The sequence below is a fragment of the Callionymus lyra genome, chromosome 6 (genome assembly GCF_982586985.1).
Source record: "Callionymus lyra chromosome 6, fCalLyr1.hap1.1, whole genome shotgun sequence".
Classification (NCBI taxonomy): Eukaryota; Metazoa; Chordata; class Actinopteri; order Syngnathiformes; family Callionymidae; genus Callionymus; species Callionymus lyra.
Window position 1 is genome coordinate 22,659,070 of NC_141823.1, and position 17,973 is coordinate 22,677,042.

The 17,973-nt window shown below is 40.2% G+C and overlaps 1 protein-coding gene across 1 annotated transcript in view; it reads left to right on the forward strand.

Moving 5' to 3' along the window:
* Positions 1–14,133, forward strand: part of glceb (glucuronic acid epimerase b) — a 40,031-nt gene extending 25,898 nt beyond the window's left edge. The window contains exons 4-6 of the mRNA XM_087794308.1: positions 1,200–1,445; positions 9,903–10,195; positions 11,330–14,133. Coding sequence (XP_087650434.1) covers positions 1,200–1,445; positions 9,903–10,195; positions 11,330–12,061 — 1,271 coding nt within the window. The 3' untranslated portion in view covers positions 12,062–14,133. The remainder of the gene's footprint in view (positions 1–1,199; positions 1,446–9,902; positions 10,196–11,329) is intronic.
* The last annotated feature ends 3,840 nt before the right edge of the window (positions 14,134–17,973 follow it).

Here is a 17,973-nt window from a genome sequence, read left to right on the forward strand (position 1 = left end):
GTTTAGGATTGACTCGAGTGTTGTTTATGTCTATTGTTTGAAGGCGAGTTTAGAATACGCCAAAAAGATTGATACTTGAGATGCATGCTCGGTTGTTTTTGGCAATAATGACAATTTTACGAAGACAATCCTGTTAACAGGTGGAATAATTCTATGAATAAATCTATCCTAAATTTATCAACTACTTGACACCATATAAATGCAATACAAAATATACATGGTACATTTTGTATTATATTTTACATTGTAACTAAGAAAAATGGGTTTTATAGATTTTAAAATGTATATAAAAGTTGGTCTGTCTGTGCTTAGTATCTTTTAGACTCTCAAATTATTATCCCAAATTGCTTGAAAAATAGAATGTAGACCAATATTCCCTCCTAATTTTTTGTCTGTCTGGGCAAACATACAAACTCCCTACGCGTGGCCACTTTTAGCAACATCGAAGAGCACACTGTGGTGACTCAAATATCGTATACATCCAAGTTGCATGGTTTATTAAGATAATCATATTAAACTTCCAATTCCCCAACATTACTTAATAAATGACACTAAGTAAACAGAAATCCAATCAAGGACTTAAATTTCTCCCTTATCACAATCTCTGTACTTCAAACTTCTCATGTGGTTGTACTTTATGTCCAAGTTGATGGTCCTGTCTACTTATTTCACAATGCATGGACATGTCTTCTTCCTTCTATTATCAGGGTGTAGCTTTCAGATATTTAACCATTAGACATACAATCCTGATATTACAGGACAAAAAAACATTTTGCACCATGACATGACATATAAATACTCATTTTTGGCGAAGCAGACCTTTCTCGCTAAAAAATGAAAATACTTTTTTATTCCGTTTGCCTGTTCTCAAATAGCCAATCTATCTTAAAAAATACAACATTTCTTTTCCACATTCCTTTCAGAGTTTTTTGGGTTTCAAAATGTTTGTTTTTTTTACTCCATCCTTTGTCATTTATCTTTGTCTGTTCTACCAGAGCTAGTGTACGTATAAATGTAAACCGCAAACTTCTTCTAGTTTTTTTTGCTTTATAATTACTTTTCTTCATATTTTCCTTGGGAAAACATATTTTATTAAGAGTGACAATCCGGTTTTAAATCTTATTTACACTAATGAAGTCATGTCCCTAAGTATTCTTTATCACTTTTTGCCACATTTTGTCCTTCTTCTCTTGTCACAGGTGTTCCACTGTCCACTCAGTGGGGCCCTCAGGGCTACTTTTACGCCATCCAGATCGCCCAGTACGGCCTGAGCCACTACAGCAAGAACCTGACGGAGCGAGCACCTCACGTGACGGTGTACGATACAGCAGAGGACCGAGATAGTCGGGCGAGCACGGCGCCCTGGAGCTTATCCAAAGGCTCCAGTCTCAGCCGTATCTACGACAAGAGTCGTCTCAGCTCAGTGCGACAGTTCAGCGCTCCGGGTAAGTCAGACCTCTCAGGTGAGGCTTTAATCTCTTTTTTTTTCTACCTGCAATGGGAAGCTTTCATGACGTCTCGGATATAGGATATCTTTAGTTTCTTGTAAACCGTACAGTAGGAAAGACCTATGACAGTATTGAGCTAACATGACCATAATGAGGATGAATGAATCAAACGGGATTATATGAACTTGCACAGATACTTCTATCTAGGAAAATTCCAATTCTGTGTTGTTTTTTTTACTGATTACATATTTACTAAAGCATGAAGACTAACAAAAAAAATCGACGATTTGGCCGACAAAGTGTTAAAAACAACAGAACATTTAGCTGCTGCATATTGTGATAAACTATACTTGTTAAAACCACAATGAACAAACACTGTCTACACCTGATCAAGCTTGTTCGCTGCTGATTGATGATACAATGAGAAAGTTAGTTTTTTCCATCTAATGATGGGAAGTTGCCAGCAGTCCATCTTTTCCCCCAATTAAAATTGGTTGAGTTGTGTCTGGAGGTAACAGTGCTGTGTGGGAGTTTTAGAAAACTAATGATATCGCTTTATTTGTTTAGTTTTTTGTATGTACAACACTTTTTCTTGACATATTGGTGCTACAAGTGCATCACACAGCTGTAGCTTAGTCGTAAATGATAGTTATTATGTTACTTATTCCAACGATTAAATTGATTGACATGATCTTAGTTTTTATGTATGGTTATGTCTTTTGATATGACCATGTAGTGGATTCATGACATCTATTATTATAAATGATATTGAACTGGAGCTGCATGAATTTTGTAGTGTAGGGTTGCAGGGTTTTTTGTTTTTTTTCAATGGCAATTTTGTGTGTGATGGTGTGCTCCCATTTTCAACAAATCCAAAGTCATGTGAAATGGGGTCGTGAAAGGTGAAGATTTTCCAGGAGCTTCAAGAAAAAATATGTCGGCATCATTCGAGGTATCATGTTGTGTTTCCATGGTGGGTCCCCTGCAGGAGAACATTCTGCTTTTTACCGTTCCTACTTTACTGTATATGTATATATATATATAATGTGCAACTATTTGTGAGCAACAATGCCACTGAGCAACATGCTGAGGAAATGGCAGAAAAAACAAATTATACTTCATTACACTCCAGACAAAAAAACTCATCTAGTAGTTGACAATGCAATGCAGAGCAAGCCACTCGCTGCAAAACCGATTCGGTGAGTCAGGGGTTAAAATGCCAAACTCTACTTTGTAAATCAGCTTATTTTTCTCCTCAACTGGAGCTTAAGTTTAAAAATTCTGAGTTGCAGCTAAATGTGCTCAAGAAAGCATTTCTCTTTAAGCACAGAAGGCCAGAAAATGTATGTAATGTAGAGGGAACAAACACAATTTTAAGAGTAATCTGAAGGTGAATCATTGAAAAAAAAAAGAAAAAAAGGAAACGGTTTTTGCACACTTTAAATCACATTTAATTTATAACATCTATGTCTATAAAGCACACTTGGGTCTGTTTAGTTATTCTCTCACAGTTGCTATAAGGCTCCTCCAAAGCTCTTCTTATGCTCTTTATGACTGACATAAACTTCTGTGTGTCTGGACTGAACCTGATTTTCGCTTTGGTCTCCAAAAAGACCGAAAACGGCTATTTGTTAACTACTCCCTTATTCTTAGTAAAAAAAGCTCTTCTTCGGTTCATTCCAAGGATCTAATTTAAGCTTAATTAGCTTCGTGGCTCAAATATTAACAATATGCAGCCTTTAATTTCGCAAGTCCTCCAATGTTTTGACCTTTTTCTTGCACTTTACTGCGTAATTTATTTTTTTTGCGTAACGAGTACAAGGTAAAATATAAATATTAAAAAATATTTTACGTTTTTACATTCAGCAATTAGCATTTCAAATAATTTTCAATAATGATTCAATGAAATCTTTCAGCACTCTGACTCAATAACCGGCCCTTCTAATAAAGAAAGCATTAGTTTCTTTCTCTAACTTGTGGGGTCTGGTCCAATCAGCTGGACCTTCAATAAAGTTGGGAATATACTGGTACTAACGTAATAAAATACTGACGTCAAAGCTCAACAGAAAAAACTGCTGTCTTTTCCAAGAATAATGGGGTTGAGTGAACTTATGGCGTGTGCAGCCTCAGCCCTCTGGTGTGAGTCGCCACAATGCAATTTGAGGCGAAGCAAGCAGCGTTCGGTGTGAGTCCGGGGTAAGTGTTTGAAGTCACTGGTCAGGGCGGATGAACCGAGAGGAATGGAGAAGATTTTTTTTTTTCCCCGAAGTGCAGGACTGGACGGCGTGAAATGCGTTGGATTAATGTGAACTGAGGTTGATGGATCTCCGCAGTATCTCAACAGAGCTCAACCCGTCTGAACCCAACACCTTTTTCCATTTGAACAGTCTTCAAATTCCTCCTCACTCCAACCCGGTCAGTTTGTTCTGTCCAAAAAAAAAAACAGTTTCAGCTGGTTTTGGAACTGAAAATGTAATTTCCTTCTCAGTTATGTGAAATAAAAATGTGATTTGGCAATGTTCTCTTCAGCTTCATCTGATGCTGTTTACTTTTTGTGCAATCAACTTTTATTTACACTGACAACACGCCTACATATCTGGGAAAGTTGAATGTTTCCTTTGTTGGCAAGGATACTGCCATAATGCTCCGATAGTAAATTGAAATATCATAGAATCAACTGCCAACTCAGCAGGACGCTCATACGACCCCTGTTAACTGCACCAACAGACCGCTTGGTATCCAGTCTTGACTCGAGAGCTCTTGTATTGGAATATACGTTTGGGTAGTCTTTGAAACATCGATTCAGGACACCACTGATTTCTGAGCTGCATCTCACAGCAGTGTAGCAGGTCAGTAAGAAGTGGGTCAATAGATTTGGCTCAGTGGTCCCCCCTGACGTCGCCCCTGAAAGCAGAATTGTCTCTTAAACTTAAACAAATCTTCACATGATCTCATTATAAGGTAATTATAAAGATGCCATCTGTTTGTTTATTTTAAAAAATCTGAGGCTATTCAAATGTTTTTGTTGTGACTGCCCTATATTCCACTATTTGTTATTTAGGGCTGATGTATTTAAAGTATTCCAGATCAATTTGAAAGAAATAGTCTATATATTCTTAGTTTGTTTGAAGCAGAAGCTCCCAGTCGCTCAGCTCCTGCCTGAAGTCTTTTCTCACTGAAACATATTGCAGGTGTCAGTGTGCATGTGCGCTGATTTACACTGATGAAAACAAGCTTGAAATATAGACTTGTTAAGGTTTTTTTGGGACAATTCCTCATGTTGAGGCTCCTATACAAGTTGCAGACGAGCGCTATTGAGGTATTTGGATGTTTTTTAAGTTTATCTTTTTTGACGAAGAGCACCAGTCGCTACATTAAAATGGATTTACATTTTTTTTTTCCTGTAACTCCAACTCCAAAAACAGATTACTCTGAAAAATAATCCCAACACTAAGTCGACATGGGTAAGTAGAAAATGAATGAAATAGGAATTTTGAGTGGACAATGGCTTTAAGTTTTAATATCATTTGTTGAATGAAACAGAATAATTTAGCATTAATTTACAATTTTTTGTTTAATGAATGTCTCCATTAGAGTCCATTGAACACTCATTAAGGACTGAGTTGTTCCAAAAGTGAATCAATACTGACCCATTTTTTCAAGTGTCGCACTTTTGTTTCTTGAGTTTTTCATTTCCTATATTTGAGTTTTTCAAAAGCCACCTTATGCACTTTGAAAATGATTTTGTTGTTTCTGTCTTCAAACATCAAGACGAAGAACATGTTGGATCTATTGTGTTGGAAGTCATTTGAGTCCATGTATTAAGTGTGCGTCATAAATCTAACCCCGGCTTTTCCGTCTGACCCCGTTAATTCTCCGAATGAATCAACCCATGTAGATATTATTGGACTCTGGAGAAATCAGTGTCTTGTCGTGACATTTTCTTCCCCCAGATCTCCTGCTGAAATTTCAAGTCTGCCTGCTCGTCATGTTGTAATTTCTCCTTATCTCCTCTTCTTTTGATGCACAGTCTGGGTGTTTCACCCCCCCGCCCTCCTCTCTATTCACCCAACTGCACAGTTCAACTCTCAATCATGTACTTTGCGTCATCATATAGGCTCCCCCGCTCCTCCCTCGGCAGTCTTTTTCTCCCTCCATTAATCCTCCTGCTCTTCCACTCCTGTTCACTGGTTTGTTGTCCTCGAACATCACGCTCATGTCGGCTCCCGTGTTAGAATCGCGCGATTCTGCCCTCTCATCAGAAAACCTATCTCAACTTTCAGTGTTTTCATCCTTTGCTGTCAGATTCCCTTTCCGTCTTGTCTTCTGCGTTCTCTCTTTGTTCTGCACCGGAGTTGAGATTTTGCCTCAGAAGTGTATCTGGGGCGCTAGTGTTGAGCTGCCTTTCAAAAACGTCTGACAACTGGATCAATCGTCCATCCCCAGATGATAACCTCGCCTATCGAACGTCTAAACATTCCATCATGATCACTGTCCGCATCCCAGCACTTATTTTTAGATCCTGCCATTGCACTGACTCTAAAATGCACAAACAACTTTATTCCCATGGTCATTATCATTGATATGGTTTTATTCTAAAGATTCCAAATATTGTTGTTAAACTAATATTTAAAGTGGCAACTCTTAAATATATGTTCTTGTATTTAACAAGCAACAAATTGCTAACTAGAATTGTATGTTAGGTGGTTGTCAATAAAACAAAATTAACGGATTAGTAGAATCAAGTCTTAAATGAACCTATTACCAGTATTTTAAGGTAAAAACCTAAAATATTTAAAGTACCACAAGCCTAAGCTTGTAAACCAATAACTAAAATTCCTGCCATTCGTCTGGTGTTGCTAGAGGGTTGAGGATAAGTATTCAATCAGCAGTGTGTTTCAATAGGACAGTGATATTATATAATTGTTTCACCACTAAATATCTCTTTTGTTTCTTTGAATAATTAAAGTTTGGCAAACAAAATTACACTCGCACGGTTAAAAGCAGATGTTTAATTAAATCGGGTTGAGATGGAGAAGGCTGCTGTTTGCAAGCTGTCTTGAAATGTAGCTCGAATTCCAGCAAATAAGTCATCTTGACACCACTTGGATGTTTTATTTTAAGCACATGCAGTTCAGTGCAGGATATCACATGATACTCAGTATTGAAACCCGTTAAGATAGTTGCAATTTCTTCTCACACGCCTGTTTTTTTTATTGTAAATATTTGACTTATTGTTTTGTTAATTTAAACATTTTTTTTATCTGAGTTTATGATTGCATTATTTGTGTTTACGAAACAGTTTAATTTAATTTTGGGGTCTTTATTTCTATCCTGGTGGAGTTGAATTGTTTAGTATCGTGGTAACCCCAGTTTGTAGCCACAAGTTTAACACATTATCTTTAGTATCAAACACTTAAGTAGAAGAAGATGAATTTGGGTGATAGATTTTCAACGGATTTAGGCAAAGAGAGGAAATGATTCAAGCAGAAGGGATGAAACGAACTGTGCTGACCTTATGCAGGATCTAATGGACCCAAACACTTCCACATTATATAAAGGGCTGCAATTCTGCTTTGCTCAAAAAACACTTTGACCCTCGACGACTTCAGACTTTAGTCGTTTTGTCTCTGAATACCAAAAATCGTTCAGGTGTGAGTAGTTGAACAGCAAAGGTTTGATCCTGTAGGAGTGTAGGAATGTTACTGCAGCAGGCTCAAATGAGACGACGTCAGGTTAGGACAAGCATTTCACCCTCTTCGTGTGGATCTTTAATCGTTGTCATTATAGTTATTATCTTCCGTCCATTCCTCTAACACAATGGCGGGGGATGGTATAGATGGTTGGACACTGTAACTCACAATAACCTTACTGGCAATCAGAGTATTTAGTAAATAACATTTAATGCAAACATGATGACTTACTCCCTAAAACAATATAACAAAATGATTTTTTTTGTGCAGTGAAGCCATTGCTGTAATTCAGTAGATGTTCCTTTCAATTGATTGAGGATGAAATGATTTGCTTCATTATTTAATGTATTAAGCTTCCTATTGTAATACATAGAGCCTGGTACACACCTAAAATTACTTAATACTGTATTTATTATTAAGGACGATAAATTATATTCCTTCAATACACTAATCACAACATCAATTCTTCAATAACAACCAGTGGGACGTCACAAAAGGAAACGCAAAACCAAACGTAATGAGATGGTTATTGCACGAAGAGCATTATATTGTGGGCTACTTCTTTGGTTTCTGCAAGACAAGAAGCTTTTACTGTTGTAGAACACTGAGGCAGGTGCTCATGAGCTCGGATGGATGCTTAAATCCATTCAGATATTTGAACCCGTTTTGTTGAAATAATAAACCTGCCCCACATGTTCTTTTTTTTGGTGAACTTCTTTGTCGAGTCTATAGTCTTTACTCTGAGACCATCTTGGTGACTCTGAATTATTTATTCTAGCAACTGTTGTGTGCACGGAGACTGATTTCATCTCGGGAGATGAGGATAAATCATCCCCGGGTCTTTGGCTCTGTGTTGACAAAAAAATACTCAACATCTGTTAACACGTGTTCGGTTGCTAGGCGTGGTTAGTGCAAATGTTCTCTGCAGCGTGTCACTCTTGTCTCATTACCCAACCGTCTAAAGAGCAGAAGAGTTTGAATCCTGTCTCCACTCTTGTCTCATCCTTTATTGATGTCTGAGTAATCACAGGGCCAGAGTACAAATCCACTTATTCCCTGCAATGTCTTAAGTAATGGATTTATGAGTGCATTAAAGAGCCATAGTCAGCCAGAGGCCCCTGCCAGACTGGCTCCTGCCGTCTTTCTTCCCCCGACTCTCTTTGTCTCAGTTCGCTGCTCCTGCATGATTCGCTCACGTCGTCTTACCTCCCTCATCCACTCCCCGGTCGGATCATTACGGACTTCACATGGACTGGTGGTCGGGTACATTGTCCCTCTTAACTCCTTCATTTGTCCACTTGTTTGAATCTGGAAAGCGATTCGTTTTTTCTCCGTAGGAAAGCAGAGATTATTTTAGGAGGTAAAAATAAGTCCAGAAGTGAAGTGCCTGAATTTGACTCCGGGCTGATGTTGGGTGAGAGAACCAGTGACAGCTCTGAGACGGGAATCTTCCACCCGGTGCCTCAAAAAAAAAAAAAGAACTTTGCAGCTTCCTCCGACACACTGATGCTCTCTCTCTCCTCTACTTCCTCCTTCCATCACCCTAACTAGCTCTCTGTGTGGTGACCCGTCAGCACAGAGCGACACTGGAGACGCACAAACTCATAGATGACTCTAGGAATTAAAATCGGCATTATGAACCTGGAATATCTTGTGGGTGCAAAAAACTGTCATCGCTTTTCCTCGTGAGTTCAAGAAAGAAGATGGAAACCTTGGAAACATCCTCGGATCACATGTCGCATCTGTCTTGGCAAAAAATAATTGGCTTTTATTTTGAAGGGCAACTGGATTGTGTTGTGTGTTGACGCTCAGTTGGTAGAGATGATACTCTGTAATGCTAAATGTTATGTCTTATTCTGACACCTTTAAGAGCTGGGTATCAAACTTCGGTTCTTTTGTGGCACCGACTAAAAATTCTGCGGTTGTACCGACTATTGATGTTAGAAAAACTGAGAAGTGACACAGGAAGTGAACATCAGATTCATTAACTCACTTGTTACAAAGAGTTAATTTATTTTTTCCCTATTTGCCTGGTGTCTGTTGACATACCTCACCTGTTTTTGCTTTCTGTTTTACACACTATTTGTCCTCACAGTGTGTGTGTGTGCAAAACAAAAAAATGAACTACTTTCTGAAAATAAGTGTTTGTGCGTGGTGTGGTGAATTTTGATTTGTTTCACAGCTTGTCATTCAGAGATGAGGCTGGGCCTCCAAACCAGACGCACTGAGAACCACTGGTTAAGATATTGAAACCAAAGCTTTAAGCTGTCATGGCAGAATAATGCAACATTGCTACAGCTCTGTATTTGCACACTGACTTCACAAAGCCTTTTTAAAAGCAGGAAATGTGTCAAATGTCAAGGTTATAAAATCCATATTCATACAGCATTTGTTACACTAAGTTAACTATTAAATCCGGCGAGATCCAGGTGTCGACTGAGGATAAGAGGATACCATACAGCCTGCTTTTAAAGATGATTTTCTTGGCATATATTGGCTTTCAGTTCTATTCATTCAACCAAAGAGATTGAATTAATCACAAGATGTCATTCAAATTCAGCGTCTCCTTTATCAGGTTACGAAAACAATGCAAGTGTAACAGGATATATCGTATCGTGAGCTACATACATAGGTATCGTATGGAATAGTACAGTGAGAGTAGTGTATGGCTACAGCTTTAATTGCCACACTGGAACAAAACATCACTTCTAAACTATTAAAAACATGTTAAATACAATAATGATTTCCGTGTCCTCCACAGAGTCCTCTGAAGGAGTCTCTCTCCAGCTGGACAACTCTAAAGACTTCATCCTGAGTCTCGACATCAAGTTCACCTCCAACGGCAGTGTGTCGGTGGTCCTGGAAACCACGGAGAAGGGTCCGCCCTTCGTCATCCACTACGTCACCAGCACGCAGCTGATCGCGTTCAAAGACCATGACATCACCTACGGCGTCGGCCCGAGGACCACCTGGACCACTCTGACCCGGGATCTGGTCACCGATCTCAGGAAAGGCGTGGGACTGTCCAACACCAAAGCAGTGAAGGCCACAAAGGTCGGTTCGATTCTGTTCGTATTCGTAACAGTCTTTCCACATGTTAATGAACAGAAAGGTAAATTCAATCAAAAAATGTTTTTTCTTTCGTCTCATTTATGATATATTTACGATTTAAATGGACAAATGACAGAAGCATCTGGGTTGTCAACTCTATAAAATGACAAATATACAATTGTGGTTGGATAATTAATTAGCATATTTGCACCTACAACCTATGACCTTGTATTATTGAAGTTTTTTTTCCCATTTACAAAGTTCATTGTCCAGGATTTTTAGCTGGTGTAGTAGTACTGAGCAGCCCGAAATAGACTGTTTATAATAGTATTAGGTCACTTCTGCAGTGAAGTATCATTGTTTATTTCTTCAATGGCAACTTTACGTTAGTTATTGTTGTTGTGATACATATATTATGGCTTTGATAGAATCTGAGCTGCACAGCCTACATTTTTATGTCTTTCAGTGAAAAATCTTTGTAGTATTTTAAAAGATTTATAGTTAGGATTCATGATTTATTCTTAAATTATTAGTTTATATTCATTCTTTCCCATCGGTGCAACTTTAAACTTTGTGTTATCTCAGGGTCAAAATGACCCCTGAAATCAAATTGTTTGTGGATATGCAAATGACCGAGAGACTCAAGGGATACCACAAACACATTTGTTTTCAGGCCTCAGGGTCACCTTGACCCAGAAACAACACAAGAGATGCCACAAACATTTTTTTTATTTGGGCCTCCAGGTTACCTTGACCCAAAGTCAACACAAGGGATGCCACAAACACATTTGTTTTTGGGTCACCTTGACCCAGAGGCAACACAAGCGATACCACAAACACGTTGGTTTTCGGGCCTCCGGGCACCTTGTCCTAGAAACAACACAAGGGATACTGCAATCATTTGTTTTGAGGTCACCTTGACCCAAAGACAATACAAGGGATACCACAAACACAATTATTTTCAGGCTTGCGGGTCACATAGACCCTGAGATAACAAGGTTAACACACCAGTTTCTTTTTTTTTAAATCACAGCCACCATTGGTTATTTGTACCGATGTGTTCCTTCCGATATGTTTTTGTTAGGATCAGTCATTTGTGATAGGGTCACTATCTTGACGCCCTGCTCTCTCCTCCAGATCATGCCCAGGAGGGTGGTGCGGGTCGTCCTCCACGGCCGCGGCTGCGTGGACAACATCACCATCTCCACGACGTCACACATGGCGGCTTTCTTCGCCGCCAGCAGCTGGCTGGTGCGCAACCAGGACGAGCACGGCGGGTGGCCGATCATGGTCACCAGGAAGCTGGGCGAGGGCTTCCGACCCCTGGAGCCCGGCTGGTACTCGGCCATGGCCCAGGGTCAGGCCATGTCCACGCTGGTGAGAGCCTACCTCCTCACCAAGGACCCGGCGTACCTCAACGCCGCCCTCAAGGCGGTGGGACCCTACAAGGTGCCTTCGGCGCAGCACGGGGTCAAGGCCGTGTTCATGAACAAGCACGACTGGTACGAGGAGTACCCCACCACCCCCAGCTCCTTCGTCCTCAACGGCTTCATCTACTCGCTGCTGGGACTCCACGACCTGACGGAGACGGCCGGCGAGAAGCTGGGCCGGGAGGCGGGCCAGCTGTTCGGCCGCGGCATGGAGTCGCTCAAGGCCATGCTGCCGCTCTACGACACGGGCTCCGGCAGCATCTACGACCTGCGCCACTTCATGCTGGGCACGTCCCCCAACCTGGCGCGCTGGGACTACCACACCACGCACATCAACCAGCTGCAGCTGCTGGCGTCCATCGACGGCGCGCCCATCTTCAAGGACGTAGTGAAGCGCTGGAAGAGCTACTTGAAGGGCGGCCGTGCCAAGCACAACTGAGCTCCACTCGCACTTTTGGTTCCGACAAACTTCAGTAGCAGCAGCTCTCGGTCTCTCCCGTGATCCAATACAGGTTTTCTATTTAACGCCACAGTGACTGTAGCTCCCTCTCTTTTTTCTTTCTTTTTTTTTTTTTTTTTTGTTGGAGCTAGTGTTTGTAATTATGCACAGACCTACTTTCAAAAGAGTGTGTGCCCGCGTGCTTGCGAGTGTGCATGTGTGTGTTTCGAGTGCACTTTTGTTGAAAGAAACTGAATCGAGGTTGCCTGAAAAAACACTGTAGATAATCCAGAATAATGTTGATTTAACGTGTCAGGATGTTGTAGGAGGATCCACACCGTCCAAAAAAAACAAAACGAGAATAAACAAGTCAATGCGGAACAACAACAACAACATGATTAATTTAAACGTCATGTTCAGTTGATAGAACTGCATGAAAAACACCAGATAACAACCGTCATCTCTGCTTAAATACGATGTAAATATTTTTATATTTCAAGTGAAAATGTATGGGTGTGGATGTTCTCTACCTGACCTACTATCGTGATCCCATTTCAAGTCCACATTAGCCCCGGAAAAAATCTATTTTTTCCCCTTCACTCGGGGATGATATTTTGTCGCACACACTCCTTGTAGGTGGCTCAGTTATTCATGCATGTGGGCAGCAGATGCGCCGCTTCCTTCTCCCCGCTGTGTCAGTTTAACATCTAAATAGAAGAAGTCAGGAGCGCCGCAGCCCGAGGTGAATCCTTGACAAACGTTAAGAGCCGCTCGGTCCCTGCAGGGCTCCTCCGGAGCCTCCTCGTCGGAGTCGTAGGCGCATTTCCAATCTGTCAACCGGAATAAGCAGACGCTCGGTCTGTCGCCGACGTTTAACCCGAGCCATCGTCTCATTGTTTCCCGCCTGCCTTCGCACACCGCTTTCAAGATGCTCAATTAAAAATCGACCTTTTTTTTCTTTTTCTCCACAAACTTGACCGACCCCCGCACTCCTCGTCCAAACCTTCCCGCTCGCTTGACATTCACTCTTTTGATGTCATTAAGCTTCATCAAAGAGATCATTAAATCCAGGATCATCCATAAGCTACGACGCCGGTTTCCGTTTTGAAAACATTCTCTTTCACAAACGCTGTCGACTTACCGCTAAATAGACGACGCACTCAGACATGTGTTTGGAAGAAAATCTCTCTTCGATCCTGCTTACATTCTAGTCGTATATAAACCTCTATATTTGCACTTGTAAGATCAAAAGGAAAGGATTGTTTTACATGATCGTTGTTTGGTGATCGTAGCGGCGGGACTTGAATGAACGGTAGAAGAATGTTTCTAACCATGTAACAAATGTGCTTCTCCTTTTCCGGTTTTAAGGCATATATTTTATGTACGTCTGCTTCTCTTTTATTTCATGGAGCGTTTGTTTTAACTGGAGGGTTGTCTGGAATGTTTTCAACTATATTCTAAATGTCAGGAATTTCTTTTATATACCAAAGTTCAAGATTTGTATATTTTTGTGCAGAATGTTCTTTTTGGGCAGCGATGAGTTCTCTCTGCATCGATCATAGCAACACTGCCTTTTCTAGAACATTTCTTCAAGAGATCGCAGGATTATTATACAGTGTAAAAATCAAACAACTATTGCCGACAAACTCATCGACGGGTTTTCATTTTGTAAGTGTCGCTCTGCGTGTGTGTGTGTATGTATGTGTGTGTGTGTGTGTGTGTTTGCTTGATAGACTAAAGCACAGTTTGATTATTTTGTACCGTCTGATCCAGAGCTCTGCTGCTGTTCTCCACTGTGTCGTCATTACAACCTTTTTTTTTTTTTTTTTTCTCCTACATTTTTGGACATCCTGATGTGGCCGCCGAGGTCTGATGTGATTTATGCAATAAGACGTTTACGGGAGTGGAGCGCCCCGAGTTTGATGTACAGACTTAAAGTTTCAAGCACAATGTGCGGATATTTCAGTTTTTTTAAAGTGCTAAATAGAACTGAGTTTATATAAAGAGTCCAGACTTTGTGCTGTAAAATATGTAAAAAAAAAAGTAAATAAAATAAAAGTCATTTTTGGTAATTTATGGTCCCAGCTGGTGACGGTTTTGTTTTTTTTCCACCAAACAGAAACATGTTTTCAAGATTCTGTCGATTTAAACACATCTACTAATTACTAGTGATGGTCTGATGAAGCTTTATGACGCAGTCTCATGTTGTTTAGAGGGCAGTAGGTGGCGCCATACGTTTAAAAATGATGTTTCATTAGAACAGTGGAAAAGTGCAGAGACCGCCATCTAGTGGAAGATAATGACACTGCTAATGAAGCTTCATCAGACCATCACTAGTAACTACCCCCAAAACAACGGCTTCATAAATGTTATGATAATCGTTACAATTCTTTGCTTCCAAGTTGAGCTTTTTCTCAAAAAATTATAGTCCCTCATGTCTACTGAATCTTAAAGCAAACTAAAGCTTTCACAATTTTACAAAAAAAACTATTGTAGTATCTTGATAAAGTAATCCCTGTGTAAGCAAGTCGCTAAAGTTAAGTAAATGTACACTCAGCACCCCATCTAGACGGAAAGAAAACATAAATGTAGAAACGTTTGCAAATTAGAAGAAGGAAAACTGACATCACAGGATCATACATGTACGTATTCAGACCCTTTGCTGTGACTCATATTTAACTCATGTGTCCATTTCTTCTGATCCTCCTTGAGATGGTTCTACTCCTTCATTGGAGTCCAGCTGTGTTTCATTAAACTGATTCGACTTGATAAGTAAAGACACACATCTGTCTTTATAAGACCTTCCAGCTCACATTGCATGTCGGAGCAAATGAGAATCATCAGGTCGAAGGAACTGAGAAAGAGTTGTGTCACATTCAGATGCTCTCTTTTGTATGGACTTTAGCTGAAGACATATAACTTTAAAGGATTGAGTTAGTTTTAGATTGGAGCAATTGTTACCGTTATTTGAACTACATCATTGAGTCACAATAATAATTCCGCTTCTCTTTCTTATATAAATAACTTAAGTTTCTGTTATTCTTTCCTCCTGTAATGTCTTTATTGTTTATATGAGCAGGTGACGTTATTTTGACCTGCATTTATTGACTGTCATAGGTGAGACTAAAATATTGTTAAAGTAAAGACTCAAAAATGTTGCTTCCTGTGTTGGAGTTCTAGTTTTACAGAGTATGGAGTGAACAAGAGGTGCTTCGGTTCAGCGAGCGATCTATTAACCCGTGACAACATTGTGAAGCGAGAGTATCAAAAGAGAGAACACATCTTGCCGTTCACACTTCGCTACTTGGCCTGTTTTCTTCCCCAGAAGCAGCAGAGACCTGTGTTTATCTGCTGTTTGTTGCTAAATATAGAATAATGAAGCAAAACCTGGTGTGTCTTGATGAGGCGAAAAACAAAAGTTTTCCTCTTCAAAAACTGCCGAGAAGCGAAACAACACTGATGAATAATTGATCCCGGTTCTGCTCAGGCACCTAAGAGGAAGCGAACCTGCTTTTTAAAATCATGTTTTTAGTGCTGCTGCACATAACCAAGAGAGTCTCCCCCCGACGCCACAGATCGTCTCCCACAGTTGTAATTAACCCGACTTGAACCTGATAAGATCGTTTTATCTCCTCCCCCCTCCGCCAACATCCCGATGCCTCTGAGATGCTGCCGGCTTTATAGTCCTCATAAATTCACCCACTTGGTGGAATAAACACAGATGAGAAGTGCACTATCAAATAAGTGAGGGGTTTAAAACGGGAAGGAGCTCCTGCATGTGGAGCTCACTGGAGATATTGTAATGATGATCCTTGTTTTCCTGCTGCACGTCTTTCTATCCCATGTTGCATCAACGGTAAGTCAGAGCAGAAAGCAAGACAGGCATCTGGAAGGAAACACGAGTTGTCGCAGCTTAATCTCAGAGCTTCTTGTTTTGACTGACGGGTTTAGAGTCTCCCTGCACGATGATGTTTGCTGATGATATAGTGATTTGAATTAGAAAGAAGTAAGTAAGTAATTCTTATTTGTAGAGCGCTTTTCCAGACCAAGGTCACAAAGCGCTTAAACAATCAAAACAATACTCAATAAAGTATATACTTTAAAGGGCAATATAAAACTGATAACACAACAGGAGTTCCAGAAAATCAAGGAAAAGCAGTAGACTCCATCAAGCAAAAAGAGAGAGGAAGATCGTTCCAAAGCTTAGGAGCAACAGTCTGGAAACATTTCTGTCCTCTGGTCCTGAACCATGTTCAGGAACCATCAGTAGATTCTGATCCACAGACCTCAGAGCCTGAGCTGGGGTGTAAGGCTGGATCAGATCAGTGATGTAAGGAGGAGTCTGACCATGAATAGATCTGAAAGTAAGAACCAGAACTTAAAGTTGATCCTGAAAGAAACTGGAAGCCAGTGAAGAGTTTTAAGGATCAGAGAAATGTGAGTTCTTCTAGTGGAGCGGGTTAGAATTCTCGCTGCAGAGTTTCAAAATCAGCCCTTAAAAAAAAAAAACGCTGGTGGTAAAAAGACAATTTAATCGGCATAAATCTTGCTACAAACTCTTTAAGTAGGTAATAGAAGGAGGAGCTCCACCACTGCAGGATTCATCTTTGATCAGGGATATCACTTAAGGTTCACAGCAGAGCCGGCCAGTGGTAGCGCCACACATTTTCAATTATTAAAATCATTTTTAATCATTAAAGGGCAACTAATGAGAATGCGGAGACTGCCTTACTGAAAGTGTCCAGTGACATCATGAGGTCGGCTGATTCGGGTCAATACACTGTTCTGGTTCTCTTGGATCTGTCCTCAGCATTTGACACAGTTGATCACTAGATCCTGCTGAGAAGACTGAGGGATGAAGTGGGACTGTCTGGGTCTGTGTTACAGTGGTTCTCGTCATACCTTTCTGGGCGCAGTTTTAGTGTATCTGCCAATCAAATGAGGTCTGAATCGGCAGATCTGTTGTGTGGAGTCCCTCAAGGTTCTGTTCTGGGTCCTTTATTGCTTTTTCTGTTCTTGATTCCCCTGGGTAAAATTATTCAGAGATTTCCAGATGTTTCTTACCACATATTTGCTTTTGATCAAACCGAGCCCCGGAGGCTGAACAGCTTAGTCAATTGTTTGCTAGAAAATCAAACAATGTATTTTATTGAGTATTGTTTTGATTGTTTAAGCGCTTTGTGACCCTGGTCTGGAAAAGCGCTATATAAATACAAATTACTTACTTACTTACTTAATGTGAAAATCCAACTATCCTGACTCACATGTTTCAAATGTTGAAGTCTTCCTCTTCAAGATGCAGTAAGTCTCTCATCATGACCATGTTTCGAACTTTATAAAGTTCTCCCCCTTCTGAAATCTCAGCGAACAAAGGTTACGAGAGCATAGTCCATTATAATGTAATAATGGTCTTCACTCCTCCAGCCAGCTGTAATCATGCCCACTTTGTTTATACAGCGAGTCCCTTGGAGGTGGATACTTCTGGGATTGTTGACTCGTGGTGACAATCCTCGATGCTTGACCAATCACACCAGAGTGGGCATGGTAATGGTAAATAAGAGTTTATCTCTAGCTTTTCTCTAGTTTATAAGTGTTTGTCAGTGGGCGGGGCTTAAGCACATTTTCTAATGTAAATATTTAAATGAAAAGAGAGTTTTGTACAAACAGACACATACTGATGATACAATAGAGTCCAATATCTATTTAAAACGCACTTAAATTGTATATATTAATTTGGGTGTATACCAAAGGTGGTTGCCTCGCAGTGGACCCCCAAGAGCACACATAAATGATTTATTTACATATGAATACATTTTTATAGAACTAACAATATAATGTTTTGCAAAATATCATGAACCGATGTTTAAGATATGTTTTAAATGGCAGTCAATGTTTTCTGCTGATGGCTGCCT